At 51.1% G+C, this 15,311-nt stretch overlaps 1 protein-coding gene and 2 long non-coding RNA genes across 31 annotated transcripts in view; 2 read left to right on the top strand and 1 right to left on the bottom strand.

The window, feature by feature from the left end:
• Positions 1 to 15,311, bottom strand: part of LOC144284385 (uncharacterized) — a 183,744-nt gene that overhangs the window by 53,373 nt on the left and 115,060 nt on the right. For 21 of the 28 annotated variants that reach the window (XR_013352719.1, XR_013352728.1, XR_013352732.1 and 18 more), the window contains 3 exons: positions 7,434 to 7,529; positions 5,972 to 6,786; positions 3,713 to 3,783 (listed from right to left, as the gene is read on the bottom strand). This is a non-coding gene — a long non-coding RNA (uncharacterized LOC144284385). The remainder of the gene's footprint in view (positions 1 to 3,712; positions 3,784 to 5,971; positions 6,787 to 7,433; positions 7,530 to 15,311) is intronic. The other 7 variants (XR_013352725.1, XR_013352716.1, XR_013352717.1 and 4 more) reach the window with 1 other exon arrangement.
• On the top strand, positions 5,888 to 8,882 carry LOC144284389 (uncharacterized). Its single transcript, XR_013352741.1, has 2 exons — positions 5,888 to 6,015; positions 7,463 to 8,882. It is a non-coding gene; the product is annotated as an uncharacterized LOC144284389 (long non-coding RNA).
• LOC144284382 (uncharacterized) lies at positions 13,334 to 14,826 on the top strand. Of its 2 annotated transcripts, none has more exons than XM_077848869.1 (2): positions 13,334 to 14,112; positions 14,339 to 14,826. In XM_077848869.1, the coding sequence occupies exons 1-2, from the start codon at positions 13,683 to 13,685 to the stop codon at positions 14,671 to 14,673; spliced, it is 765 nt and encodes a 254-aa protein (XP_077704995.1). In that variant the 5' UTR covers positions 13,334 to 13,682; the 3' UTR covers positions 14,674 to 14,826. The 2 variants fall into 2 exon arrangements, with proteins under 2 accessions (XP_077704995.1, XP_077704994.1); XM_077848868.1 differs by having other exon boundaries at positions 14,333 to 14,826.

Raw genomic sequence — 15,311 nt, 5'->3', positions numbered from 1 at the left:
AGATTTCTAGGAGAGCTTAATGCTATAAACACATACAGAAAAAAAAAAAAAATTTATATATATATATATATAAATCTCTCAAGGAACTCTAGAAAGAATAGATGAATGGATAAAGAAGACGTGGTACATATGCGATGGAGTATTATTCAGTTATACAAAAGAATGAAATCTCGTCATTTGGAATGACGTACATGGAGCTAAAGAGTAATGCTAAGTGAAATAAGTGAGTCAGAGAAACACAAATACCATATGATTTCATTCCTAAGTGTAATTTAAGAAACAAAAAAAGAATGTGCAAAGGGGGGCACCTAGGTGGTTCAGATGGTAAAAGCATCTGACTTTGTATGCTGTTTATTTTTCTCACTTCACGAGACTTAATACTCTTTCATGAAAAGAACTCTTACTAAACTAGGAGTAAAAGTAAACCAACTAAACATCATAAAGACCAAATATGAAAAAAAAAAATCCCAACTAATGTACAAAATAGCAAAAGACTCAAACTTTTCCTCTAAAAATAGGATCAAAATAAAGTTCTTTACTCTGGCCTTTCCATCAAATATAGTACTAGAAAACTTAGCCAGAGCAATTAGGCAAGTAAAAGAAACAAAACGCATCCAAACTGGAAAGGAAGAAGAAGAATCATATTTGCATATACCATAATCTTATACGTAGAAATCGTAAGGATTAAAAAAATTAGAAGCAGTAAACAAATTCAACAAGGTTGCAGAAATGAAAACCAACACACCAAGAAGCAGTTGCATCTCTAGATGTTAACAATGAACAATTTGAAGTGGAACTCAAGAACACAACTCCATTTACCACAACACTGAAAAAGGTAAGATATTCAGGAACAAGACTAATGAAAGAAGTGAAAGAATCATACACTGAAAATGAGAAAACATATGTAAAGGTAATGTTTAAAAAAAACCCCAATAATAGATATCTATTTTATAGATAAAATGCTTGAAAGGAAACATAAGGAAAAGATTCACAATATTAGATCTGCCAATGATTTCTTTCTTTTTGTAAACAGGCTCCATACCCAGGGTGGAGCCTAATATGGGGCCTGAACTCACAACCCTGAGATCAAGACCTGAGCTGACATTGAGTCATATGCTTACTGACTGAGCCACCCAGGATCCACGGACCTGGCAGTGATTTCCTGACTACGATACCGAAGCACCAGCAAACAAGTAAACATAGACAAATGGGGTCTATAAAACTTCAAATGCACCAAAGGATACAATCTAGAGAGTGAAGAGACAACGAATAGAATGGGAAAAATATGTGCAAACCATGTATTTGACAATAAGTTAACATACAAAAAACTCCTACGAACTTCGTCACAAGGCAACAAGTAGCCCAATGGAAGAAAGGACGAAGAGCCTGTACAGACATTCCTTGAAAGAAGATGTATAAATGGCCAATGAACCTATGAAATGATGCTCCACATCACTAACCATCAAAAAAGGCAAATCACAACCACGATGAGGGTCACCTCACACCCATTAGGATGACCACTGTTAAAAAATAAAATGTTGGCAAGGATATGGAGAAATCAGGACACTTGTGCATTGCTGATAGGAATGTAGCATGGTGCAACCACTATGTAAACAGTATGAGAGTTCCTCAAAAAAATTAAAACTACAACTACCATATAATCCAGCAATCCTATTTCTGGGGTACGTGTAGTCAAAAGAATTGAAAGCAGGGTCGCCAAGAGACCTCCATCCTCATAGAAGCATTCTTTATCATAGCCAAGGGCTGGGAGCAACTCAGATGTCCATCAAAGGTAAATGGATAAAGAAAATGTGGTGTATACTGATTTTTATTTATTTATGAGAGACACACGGGGAGAGAGGCAGAGACACAGGCATAAACCATAATGAGATACCATTTCATACCCACTAGGATGGCTATTATCAGAGAACCAGAAATAACAAATGTTGGTGAGGATACGGAAAAATAGAAACCCTGTGCACTGCTGGTGGAAATATAAAATGCAACTATGCAAAACAGTATGGTGGTTTCTCACAAAATTAAAAATGGCATTACTGTCATGATCCAGCAATTCCACTTCTAGGTACATGCCCAAAAGAACTGAAACCAAAGTCTTGAAGAGATATCTGTACACCCATATTCCTCGCAGAATTATCCACAATAGGCAAAAAGTGGAAGTAACTCATGTGTTCATTGAAATATGAATGGATAAATGCAGTACATACACAATGGAGTATCAGTCTTTTTTTTTTTTTTTCTTTTTTTAAAGATTTTATTTATTTATTCATTAGACAGAGAGAGAGAGAGAGAGAGAGAGAGAGGCAGAGACACAGGCAGAGGGAGAAGCAGGCTCCATGCAGGGAGCCCGATGTGGGACTCGATCCCGGGTCTCCAGGGTCACGCCCTGGGCCAAAGGCAGGTGCTCAACCCCAGAGCCACCTGGGCTGCCTGGAATATCAGTCTTAAAAGGAAGACTGACACATGCTGTAACATGGATGAACCTTGAAGACCTCCTGATTTCAAAAACTTGCGAAGGGACAGTAATCAAGACAAATATATCAACAGAACAGACAAATCAATGGAACAAAGTCCAAAAATATATCAGCACATATAAAGTCAAATGATTTTTGACAAACGTATTAAGGCAGTTTAATGGAGAAAGGAAAGTCTATTCAACAGTGGTGCTACAACAACTGGTTATCAATATGAAAAAATGAAAAAAAGAACTTTGATCCCTAATTCACACAAGACTAAAAATTAATGAGATAGATCATAGATCTTTTTTTAAAATAAATTTATTTTTTATTGGTGTTCAGTCTACCAACATACAGAATAACACCCAGTGCTCATCCCATCAAGTGCCCCCCTCAGTGCCCGTCACCCATTCACCCCCACCCCCCACCCTCCTCCCCTTCCACCACCCCTAGTTCGTTTCCCAGAGTTAGCAGTCTTTACGTTCTGTCTCCCTTTCTGATATTTCCCACACATTTCTTCTCCCTTCCCTTATATTCCCTTTCACTATTAATTATATTCCCCAAATGAAAGAGAACATACAATGTTTGTCCTTCTCCGACTGACTTACTTCACTCAGCATAATACCCTCCAGTTCCATCCACGTTGAAGCAAATGGTGGGTATTTGTCGTTTCTAATGGCTGAGCAATATTCCATTGTATACATAAACCACGATAGATCATAGATCTAATGAGAAACTAAAACTGAAGCCTCATAAAGAAAACGTGGAAGAATTTCTTCATGACCTTGGGGTAAGCAACAACTTCTTAGACTGAAGATATAAGATGGTAATGTAACAGAAAAATAGTAATAAATGGAATCTTATAAAAACTAAAAACTTCTGGGACACTTGGGTGAAGCCTGCTTCTCCCTCTGCCTGTGTTTCTGCCTCTCTCTCTGTGTCTGTCATGAATAAATAAATAAAATCTTAAAAAAAAACTTATAGTTGAAAAATTATAATTGAAAAATTTTTTTCAATTTTTTAAACTTTTGCTTTAAGAAAAATACCATTTAATAAAATGAAAAGTTAAACCATAGACTAGGAGCAAAGACTCAGAACTGTATCGGACCCCGGGATCACTCCCGGAGCCAAAGGCAGACGCTCAGCTGCTGAGCCATCGAGACGTCCCACTAGGAAAATATTTTTAAAGGCATCTCAGCAGTATTAACTTTTCCCAGAATAAAGTATGGAAAACTTACCAACAATATCAAGTTGAGTTTCTTCATCTTCTTCTCTTTTTCTCTTCTTCTCTTTGCTCTTTTTCTTCTTACTGTAGGAGATAATTTATATAGATAAGTTTAGAAATATTGATTTGATGTTAAACATCTAAGATGGAATCTTACAAGCCTCTTTTAAGCTGTACACAGATTTATGAATTATTGATTCACAGTTATCTACACCGATATGTTCTCTTCCTTCTAATACTGAGAAGTCAGTTCTGATCCTGTATGTATTGTATTATAGTTAAGAGAACAGGCTCTGGAGGACTGCCTTTTTAATCTTGTTATTTCTTAGCTCTGCGACTTTTGGAACATTTCTTAATCACTGTCAGCTTCTCATCTATAACATGAGGATAATAATTTATGCTCTTAAGGTTACTGCGAGGATTAAGGGTGAATGTGAATCTTCCTATGTTGCTGGTGAAAATGAAAAGTGGTACAGCTGCTTTAGGAAATAGTTTGGGGTTCTTCAAAAAGTTAAACAGAGTTATCATATGACCTAACCTATGTACTGCTAGGTATATACCCAAGAGAAATGAGAACACACATCCACACAAAAATTTTCTAAGAAATTCGTAACAGCATGATTCCTAATAGCCAAAAAGTGGAAATACCCCAGATGTCCTTCAACGGGTGAAAGGATAAACAAAATGTGTTATATCCATACAATGGAATATTATTCAGCCATAAAAATAAGGATACTGATACATGCTAGACATGGATGAAGCCAGATACAAGAGACCGCATATTGCATGACTCCATTTATAGGAAATATTCAGAACAGGCAAACTGATAACAGAGAGAAAGTATATTAGTGGTTGCGGGCATGAGGGAAGAGTGGACTGGAGAGGGACTACTAAGGATTATGGGGTTTCCTTCCCAGACCATGAAAATATTGGACAACATGACAGTGGGGAACTTTGTGGACTAAACACTAAAACCCACAGAACTGTGCTTTATAGGGTGAATTTTATATGTATCATATCTCAGTAATAAAAAAAAAGAAAAAAAAAAAAAAACAACACCCGGGGGGTGTTTCCAAATAAGTCGTATTCAAAGTGCTTAGAGTTGTTCTAGGCAGGCAGAAAGTGCTATCTACGTGCGTTAATGAAGACTGATAGTTGTGATGAGCATGAGATGCGCTTATTTGTATTTTCATGGAAACGTAAGCTTTCAGAAGCTAACTCTCCCCTCTCTCCTGTAAAGCCAGGCAGGACAAGCTTCAGATTAACATCTGTAATGAATGATCAACCGTGAGCAAATCTACCAGAGAGAAGAGAGGTGGAGATCTGGGCGGGCAGATACTTTTTCCTAAAAAGTCCAACGACCGTAAATCACCACTACGACCTTCTCCTTGCATTTGGTTCCGCTTACTGTACGCGTTAACTCATCTAATCCTCGTAGCAATTCTTTTTTTTTTTTTTTTTTTAAGATTTTATTTATTTATTAATGAAAGACAGAGAGAGAGGCAGAGACACAGACAGAGGGAGAAGCAGGCTCCGTGCAGGGAGCCTGACGTGGGGCCGATCCCGGGACTCCAGGGTCACCAGGGTCACGCTCCGGGCCCAAGGCGGCGCCAAGCCGCGGAGCCGCCGGGCTGCCCCCTGGCATCAGTTCTCCTACCGCTAATCTTCCCTAATGAATGAGTAAATAGAAGCTCCAGGATATTAACGGACCTGCCACAAACTGCTAAACTAGTAACTGCGGAGAACGCGGACTTGAGCTTATTCTATACCTGTCAAAACGCACATCTGCATATCGTATTAAAAAAATTAAGGATTTGCTTTTTTGGGGCGGGGGGAGGGAGGGATGATTAATTAAGGGTTTTTTTTGTGGGGGGGGAATGAAGGATTTTTTTTGAGGGGAGACGTTTAAGGAGTACTGGGCGGGGGGGCGGGCGTGAAGTAACGAGCCCTAACAGGAGACGTCGCTGTCACGACCTGCAGCACGAGACTAAGGCGGACGCGCCGAGCAGCGGTCTGGGGGGCTCCTGACCCGGGGCCGGGCCTGCAGCTGCGGCTCGCGGTGGCGCCCTCAGGTCTCCTCCGTCAGGCCGGCCCCGCACGAGCGCCCGGAGCTGCCCGGCAGCCACAGAGCCCGCGGCCGGAAGCAGGCCCGAGTTCCCGGCTCCCTCACACCCCGAGTTCCGCGAGACTCGACTCTCCTCCCCACGGGGGGGGGGCGGCGGGGGCGCTGTCGGAAGAGACCCAGAGTCTCCCGCGCCAGCTCTGGCCTTACCTCTTGGCCTTGGTTCCCTTGAGCACGAGTTTGGTGGACTTCACGTACGAGTATTCGGCCATGGTTGGGGGGACGCCCTGTCCGCCGAGGGGAGAGCTGGCTAGCGGCAAAAGACCTCCACTGGAGGAGGGACTGGCGAGGGAAGCCCTCCCCGCGCAGAACCGCAGGGACCCCCTGAGCGCGCAGGCGACGGCGCCTCCGAGCCCCGGGCGTTATTTTTCACCCGCCTCTTGGCGCCTACTTCCTGTTTACAGTCTGGGGCTACGGCGACGGCAGAGGGCCGAATTACCTCAGGGTTCATTTGCTTTGGAGAAGCGCAGGTTCACGTTTCCGCAAAAGAGAAAAAACGGGGGGGGGGGGGGGGGGGATGGGGAGGGGAACGGACGCGCCCCCTGGCGGCCGCCGAGGGCCTGACAGCTGTGGGGGCGCGCTAGAGGTTTCCTGCTCCGTGTCCCGGGAAGGCGACCGGGTGATGAGCCCCGTGATGGGGCTCCCGGAGCGCCTCCCCGCTTTCCTGGGCGTGAGCTGGGCCTCCGAGGGCTTGCGAGCCCTTCCAACCCCATCAATTCCTATTGTGTTATCTAGGGAGACTGGAGTGGTGGGCAGGAAACGACTGGGGAGTCCAGGAAAAGATAATTAAGTGCATAAGTTTGGGGGCAGACGGCACGAGCGCGGTCGGAATCGGGTGCAGGTGCGGCGGAGGCCGAGGCGCACACTCACGACCCGAGAGGTCTGTCCGCCTAGCAGGGGCCTCGGGGGGCGCTCCAGCCCCCGCGACCGTGTCTCCGGCCTGCTCCGGGATCTTCCGACAGTTTCTTAAAAAAAAAAAAAAAAGAAAGAAAATGTTTCAAAAAACATTTTATTTTTATTTGAGAGGGAGGGAGAGAGAGAGAACGACAGCAGGGGGAGGGGCGGAGCTCCGTGTAGGGCTCCCTCCTGGGGCTCCATCCCGGGGCTCCACCAGGGACTCTCTTCTGGGACTCTGTGATCATGACCTGAGCCGAAGGCTGACCCTTCACCAACTCAGCCACCCAGGTGCCTCTCTTACAACAGTTTGATAGTTCACTTCCCTGATTGCCTTTTCTCCCACTTCCAAACCACCTCTGATAATGCTGCCTGAATGATCATTCTAGAGAACTCGCTGATTATTCCCCAATCTAAAAATCTATTAAAGGCAACCTATTACTTTCAGGAGAGAAACTCCCGGCATCGCTTAGTAAACTATTGACAGTCTGGCCTCTTTTCCCACCACCTAACCTTTGCTACCGTAGTCCCACCAAATGGTTGGAAATGTCTGAATGCTCTCTGTTTGCTTCTGCTCCCTGGAATCCTGCCCTTTCTTCTTTCCCATGCTCTTCACTTGGCCCCAGGGTTTCCAATGTTTAAGACAATATTAATTAGTGGAACCTCACTAAAATAGGGAAAGGAGGAGAAAAGAGAAAGTTAGGAGGTGAAGCCTTACCACTCAACATCAATTATGGTTAATTACAGAAAGAATTATCAATGAAGAGCCCAACAGAAGAATCAGCAGCAGGAAAGAATCATCAATCACAGGCTCCTGCAAGGGAAAGATGTATTTCGTATCTCTGACAACATCTCCACTACCCCTGCAACTCAGCCCTTTGGAAACCATCATGACCTGGACTTCTGCTATTTTTCCCCCCCCAATGGACTTTTGTTTGGAAAAAACCCTCCCAGCTTCATTCTTCTTCTGCACAAAATAATGTTCCTCTTTGTTTGTTGCATGTCCAGAATTGGAATTCTGTTATTCCTGAAAAAAACCATTTTTTTGCTAGTAAAATAACTGATAGTTTTATTTTTCAGGTTAAAACTCCAAAAAACTGTCTTTAAATTCCCTCCTGCACTCCCCAAGCATCCTGCATTTCTCATTCTGTAGTTAATTGTGTGCTTTTTCAGGGCAGGAACATAAGTAGCTTATTCGTCTTTGTTTCACCTATATACCTTGTGCAGTACCTGCTTCAGAGTAGACCCCGCATAAATGTCTGTTAACATGTTAGGATTGTAAAGCCTGAAGTTCAGCTGTGGGTTAATGAAGAGAGTGGAACATTTAGGAGTGTGACTAGATAGGAGGGGTTGTGGTAGAAAAGCAGGAGGAGGAAAATCAGAGGGGTGAGGAATAATATATTATCATGGAGGCCACTGGAGGCCCATTCCTTATTTATTTACCAACCATCTCTGCAAAAACACCATGTGCTTGATGATAACATGTTGGCACCAGTATGGACAAAGGCAAGGAGCTAGGTGAGTGCTGCGTTGTGAAAAGAGAAGTGAATAGCCCAGTTGGTTGGAGACAGGGCATGTAGATTACAGTGGTGGGATCCAGGATTGAGAAGGCAAAGTTGGGTCATTTTGTACCTGAAAAATTTGCATAATCAGGAAGCAATTGTGAGGGTACTTTGCAGGGGGGTCAGATGAACAGAGTGGTACTCCAGGATGGTTACTCTGCAGCACTTGGCAATGCGATATAAGCCATGAGCTTTGGCTATTTTTTTTTTTTTTTTTTTGGTAATACGAGTAACTGACAAAAGATAGTTATTTCAAATAAACACATTGCCAACCACAAGACTAGACAAAGAGCCAGCCCCACTGCCCCCTAGGCTCCTTTGTGAACTTGGTTGATTTCAATAAGTGACCATTTGGGCCACTTGCCTTTTCTCTTCCTGAGCTTTAAATTCCACACTCTTATATTTTAAATTTTCTAATAAAGAGTGAGCCTATAAAACCCTAGCCCCCCACACTTGGCTCTGATAAAAGCAGAAAACCTGCCTGTGCATACTTGTATGCTCGCCATCCTCCTTCCCCCTGCCCTGTGTGACCTCGCTATGTGGTTCCAGGTGTGCTGTGTGATTTCCAGGTCTTATAAATAATAAATCTCTATTTTTTCAAAGTTTCCCATTGTTCTTGAAGGGCATCTTGAAATCATAATAAGAAGCACAATAGCGGGTCCAAACACAAGAGTGGTATATTGATATTAGCATATTGATATGCTAAGACTGGCACAAAACAGTGTGATCAGTGGTGTGATACCAAAACCCTTTTACTCGAGCCATGACTCTTTTTTTTTTTTTTAATTTTTTTTTTATTTTTTATTTATGATAGGCACACAGTGAGAGAGAGAGAGAGAGAGGCAGAGACACAGGCAGAGGGAGAAGCAGGCTCCATGCAGGGAGCCCGAGGGGGGACTTGATCTCGGGTCCCCAGGATCAGGCCCTGGACCGAAGGCGGTGCTAAACCGCTGAGCCACCCGGGCTGCCCTCGCTTTCTTAGTAAAGAGAAATTTTACCCCCTTACAAACACAGTATGACACAATCCCTTGTACATTTTCATTAGCTTAGTCTAGACCCCCAGGTGACTCAGGGGCTGAGCTGAGCATCCACCTTCGGCCCAGGGCCTGATCCTGGGATCCGGGATCGAGTCCCCCATCAGGCTTCCTGCATGGAGCCTGCTTCTCCCTCGGCCTATGTCTCTGCCTCTCTCACTCTCTGTCACTCTCATGAATAAAGAGATAAAAATCTTTAAATAAAAAACAACAACAGAAAATAATTCGCTTAGGCCTTTGCTGGAAGGTGCTGCTTGTTGCCCAACTTAGGTTCCATGGAGTCCGTGAGGCACGATCACCCTTACATTCGAGGCTTGCCGTTTCTTTGTGTCACCAAAGTGCTCCTTCTTCTTTATCCCTCTCTCTGCTTTTCGGTTTGATGAATTATTTTTTCATGATTCTATTTTAATTACTCCATTTTTCTCCATTCGAGACTCAGCTGTCTTTCTTTTTTTATTTAATGATCTTCAGTGATGTTGCTTCTCCTCTGCTAACTTCCTAGTTCTGCATCTGTGTCTACATTTATATCCGTGTCTCTGTTTCTCTGTCAGTGTACGTGGACACACAACGTGCTTTCAGTTCAGTTGGGGGTCAAGCCGGAGAGTCAGTGCCTCCTGTCTACTTTCAGTTCTGTGGCTGACAGCAGGTTCCCTAGAGCCCAGGTCAGGGCGACCCACTGGGTGCACCGCTGTCCACAGCTCACCCAGTGGGAAGGAGGGAAGGGCCCATAACACACGACAGGCAGGGGTTCAGGATAAGGACGGCCTCACACCTTCTAGGCCGAGACTCTGACACCTTCTGTAGGGTTTGCCTTGGGTTCAGGAGCCTAGGATCGTGGGGAGCTATTGCCCATGCCTCCCCCGGTGGGACTGTCATCTTCTGGGCCTCCAGTATGAGAGAACTGGTGCCCACGTGTGTGCACATGGACCTCGTGGGCCTGGGCGCATGTACACACCAAGGAAGAACATGTGGTTGGAGGTATTTCCCGCATGTGACACCCGCCTCCAATGTCATAGATATGATGCCACAGTGGCCTGGGGACGTCTGGAGGAAGCACCCGCTAGGGTAATCCCTGTCCCACGGGCAAGATGCAGACCATCCCCGACGGGCACAACGGCTTCTCTGGGGTCAAAACCGGGGAAGAATGGAAAGTTGTGTCTGAACGCAGGCGTGTGTCCAGGCTGGGGCCCTGGCTGCACACAGTCCTTCCCTGGGGCCTGTGGACAGGGGTGCGGGTGTGTCACTGTGTGCACAGGCCATCGCCTGCAGGGACGGGGGAGCCGTCGGCAGCCCCGAGCGCCGCCCCTGCAGCTTCCTCCAGGAGTGGGTCAGGGAGGGGGTCCCAGGAAGTGAGGTCACTCCCGTGACACAGAGCCCAACAGAACTTGGAACCCCCGTGACCAGGCAACCGCATCTAGTGCAGCCCCACCTCAGGCTCACTTGGCTGGAGACATCCGCTCCTGGAAGATGTTCTCCTGCTGCCGGCCCACCTCTGGGGGCTCTGGCTCCCAGGAACCCCAGGGGTGCCGCTTGTTCCAATGCTGTAGGCTTTGGCTCCAGCATAAAAACCAACGCCTCAGGGCGTTTATCAGGAGGCGCCGTCAGGTAACCCAGAGCAGGCCAGGCCAGGCCCCCTGTGCCAGCCATCCTGGGTGGCCCCATCCCCTCCTCTTCAGCTTCCGGGAAACAGGGATGTGTGGGCAGGTGCATCCAGGCTGGGGGACATTGCAGGGCGGCAGGTTCCCCGGTGATCCCTTCAGGGTCACCCTGAGGTCAAGGTGGGCAGGGTGCAAACAGGGCTCCTGAGGTCCTCTTACCCGCCGAGTAAGAGTCCCCCCCGAGGCCCTGCAGCCGATCCCTTTGCTCTCCTTGGGGGAGGGGGGTGCCGCCTGCGCTGTGGTGTGTCTGGATGGGGGCCGCTGGGGGTGCGGCCCAGCCGAGGCGGCCGGACCGGGCGCTGAGGCCTCCTGCCTGGCTGCCGGGCACTGTCTCCACAGAGCTCCACCCGGGACAGGGGGCGCGAGCGGGAGGAAGGGGTGCTCTGCCCCACCGCCTCGAGGAACTGGGAAGTGCCCTGCGCAGCTAACAGAGGCCAGCGCGGGCTCAAATGAGTGCAGGGGCCGGGGCACCCCCGACACCCGGGTCCCCGATGCGGCACGAAGGGCCCCGGGTCCCAGAAGCCAGCCTGCTACTCCCCTGGGCTCCCCCCTACACTCCTGCTCCCACATGAGTCTGCATTCCCCTGCTCCCCACACTTGCCCCAGGGCCCTGCCCCTGCCTGGGCCAGATGCAGAGTCCCTGTGCACAGAGGTGTAGGAATATCAGAGCAGAGCCTTCAGGGGCGGCCTGGTCGCCCAGGGGTTTAGCGCCTGCCTTCCGCCCAGGCCCTGACCCCGCAGGCCCGGGATCGAGTCCCGCCTCGGGCTCTCTGCACCAGGGCTGCTTCTCCCTCTGTCTGTGTGTCTGTCTCTCTCGGTCTCTGTCTCTCTGTGTCTCTTGAGGTCCTTGTACTGATCCAAACTTTTTTGAACATTTATCCTCTAAGATTGTTTCTTTATCGGATAGTTTGTCTTGTTTGTGTAAGAGACAGGCAGAGAGCAGGGAGGGGAGAGGGAGACCCAGGCTCCTGAAGCAGACTGGGCCCCAAGCGCAGGGCCTGCCAGGGCGGGATCCCAGGGTGCTGAGGCCACGACCCGAGCCACAGCCCAGAGTCAGAGGCTAAGTGACTGAGCCACAGGCATCAAGGCCCGGGTTCCTGCCGTGGGCACTCCTGCCCCCCACGGCCCCCGAGAGCTCGGGCTGCGGGCTGCGCTCCCACCCCAGGCCTCCCGGCGGCTCCATGCACGTCCCCTCTGTCCCAACTCAGGGTGCAAGGGCCTCGGCCGGGAAGGCGCCTCCCATCTGCCCGACGAAGCCCAGCCGGACGGAGCTGCTGGAGCAGGAATTCCAACAACTGCTGCCCGCCTTGCTGCGCAGGGATGTCATCTCCGTTTTCATCTTTTTAGACAACTGTCATGGATTTGCCACCACCGACGAGGTGCTGGATCTGCTGTTTACGAAGTGAGCACCTGCGCCTCCGCAGCCCAGGGGTGGGCCACCTGCTGGTGGGGAGGCTGGGAATGGTTCTGAGCTGCCCGGCCTCGGGCCGCTCCCCCGCCTGGAGCAGAGTCACCCAGGGCACAGTGGGGTCCCGGAGGGCAGCCCCGGGGCCTGGCCTGTGGCGGGTCGGCCAGAGGGGCTGTGCCTGTGCTCCGCAGCCGTCCTCCTCCCCCGGGACGGGGCCTGTGCCTCCTCCCCACCGTCACCGGGGTCCTGAGCTGGCCTCTTTTCCCATTGAAAGGGAGGTTGGAGAGTCCATCGGGGGGCTGTGTCCTGGGGCAACCACACAGGGGGACCCCGGGGTCCCCGGGCGCCCAGGCCCACTCAGATATCGGCCGTGGGCCTGGCCGGAGCCTTTCATGCTCAAGCATTCAGGAGGCCCGGGCAGGTGCGGGCACTTCTCCGGGGGCTGCCCGTGGCCCCCCGCACAGAGCTGACGGCCCCCGGGGCTCCGGCCTAGTCGGGGGTCAGAGGTGACAGCCCCCACGGTGAGAGGTCGCGGCCACAGGATGATTCGTGGGATGCCCCCGCCCTCCCCTAGATATGGGTGCATCGCAGCTGCGTGTGGTGGCGACGACGCGGTCCTGCAGCGCTGGAAACTGTGAGTGACTCCGGCCCCTGCCCGAGGGCCTTCCCTCTCCAGGAGGGCAGCGAGGGGGCTGTGGGCCGGGGGTGCTGGACCCTCACCCCACACATCTGCAATTCCCGTGACGGGGTAAAGGTCTAAGGGCCCTTCAGGAAAGGAGGAAAGGAGAGCCGTGAATAGGGTGTGGGCTTGGTGGGAGAGCACTGGGACCCCTAAGGGAGACTTTCTCCATGCCCGCCCCTCCCAGCCCTCTGTCTGCCCCACACCTGGGACCCAGAGCAGAGGGGGTGGGGAGCATCGCACTCCCCAATCTGGTGGCACCTGGACCCACTGCACAGCAGGTTGCCACGAGGGCCATTGAGGGCTCACAGACCCGGTGGCCCTGGCCCCGTGGGAGACGGCAGATTAGAGTCAGTGGAAGGACACCCCCCGGGGCCCCTCATGAGGGAGGCAGCGCAGAGCCACAGGGAGGGAAAGTGGAGGTCCCGGGTGGCTCCTGGCAAGGCCTGGCAGGACACAGAGCCCGAGCCCTCCTGGCTTGGACCTTCCCAGAGCGACAGTGTGTGCAGTGAGGGCAATGACAGGCCAGACGCCCCCCGTCCCCGGACGCCTGCCGGTGGATTCAAGGGGCAAGTGGGCAGGGAGCCAGGCTGAGGAGGGAGCCCCGCTTCCCAGCAAAGACCGTGATGGTCACACCGCTGGGCGTGGGCTCCCCCGCACAGAGGCTTCGTGCCAGCCCCTCCTCGGGGAGCAGGCCTGTGGCAGGCAGGACCGCCAGGTGGCAGGTGGACGAGGAGCAGGACTGGCCTCTGACAGCCCCGCACGGGAGGCCGAGGCCCCGGGTCCTGCAGGGCTTCCCCGGGACACCTCGGTGTGAGGGAGCCCTGTCTTCTGACCCCTGTGCCCACCTGTCCCTCCCCAGGGCCATCTGCTGCATCCTGGAGATATGGATGGACTATTATCAGGAGGACTTTTGTCGGCTCCCCCAATCTGCCTCCCTGAAGAAGATTCTGGAATTCATAAGGCAGCGCATGCCAGGCACAGACGTGGAGCTCCGTGCCCGGCGTTACCTGCAACAACTCAGACGCCTCCATGCAGCGGAGCCAGAGGCTGGGGGTGAGGAGGCCTGGGGGTGGCCGAGCTGGGGACAGGGTGGGCCCCACGGATCCAGCGTCCGTGCAGCTGGGCCGGGAGCAGGGGTTCGGCTCACACCCCATCCCCACGAGCTGCAGGCTGGGGACACCTCCCAGGGCTCTTTGAGCGGTTGGAAGAGTGTCCTTGATTTGGGAGGGACGTGGAAAGTCCGTCCTGGTGGTGATACTTTGTCTTCTTGGAGCTACAGCTTCGGCCCGAGCAAAAGACCCTGAAGCACTTCCGGAGCCCGCCCCAGCCCCAACTGTGGGGCCTGCTGCCTCGGATGGGCCTGAAGTGCTCGAGGCCGCCCTGGCTGCTGGGGCTGAGGGCTTGGCCCCAGCTGAGGTGCCAGCTGGGGAGGCGAAGCCCCTGCAGATAGTGGTCACTGCTCTAGATCACGGCTGCGCCCTGGACGAGCCACGTGCACCTGCGGCCACCCCGGAGGAGGAGCAGGCCCTGGCACCTGCAATCGGGGTCCCCAGAGTGCCAGAGCCGCCAATGGCCTCCGGGACAACTGGCTTCAACCTCTGCGCAGCCCCCTGACCACCTCGGGAGCCCGCCCCAGCTCCCACCGCGGGGCTCGTCATGCCTGCAGCCCAACGGAGGCTTGCCCTTCCCGTGTCATTTCACTGTTTCTATATTTTGAGTTTTTCTTTAACCTGTAAAATGCCTTATGAGTTTTATTGTAATAAAGTATAAGTTAACTTCAAACAAAATTCACCCTGATGCTTTTAAATTATACATCGTGGACCTACACTTTAGGTCCATTCACAGTGTCACAGGTCCCAGAGCCCAGGGCGCCGGGGGACACAGCCCAGGATCGGGTGCTCCCCCAGGTCAGGCAGAGGCCGGGAGGACACAGGACAGCCAGGTGGCTCCTGCCCCCGGGCGGCCCGAGCTGTACAGATCGGCGGGCCCGCCCCTGGAGCATCCAGGCCCCTGCACACTGGGAGCTGCAGTAGTCACTGCGGGAGCTGACTCCAGAGCTGCACAGCTGGCCGCCCCCACTGTTGTTGTCCCTCCTGGTGTCACCCTGTACCTGGGACTGAGCAGGGGCCTCACAGATAAACAACTCCCACTGAGCCATACACCTGGCAGGGGCCTGGGCAGCTCCCCAGGTGCACACACCTGACAATCAGCACAGCAGGCCCCGCCCCCAGAAGACCAGCTAGAAGGTCAGG

This window comes from Canis aureus, chromosome 15 (assembly GCF_053574225.1).
Source record: "Canis aureus isolate CA01 chromosome 15, VMU_Caureus_v.1.0, whole genome shotgun sequence".
In the NCBI taxonomy this organism is placed as follows: domain Eukaryota; kingdom Metazoa; phylum Chordata; class Mammalia; order Carnivora; family Canidae; genus Canis; species Canis aureus.
Note: the sequence above shows the minus strand (reverse complement) of the source record. Positions and strands in the feature narration are given on the sequence as shown.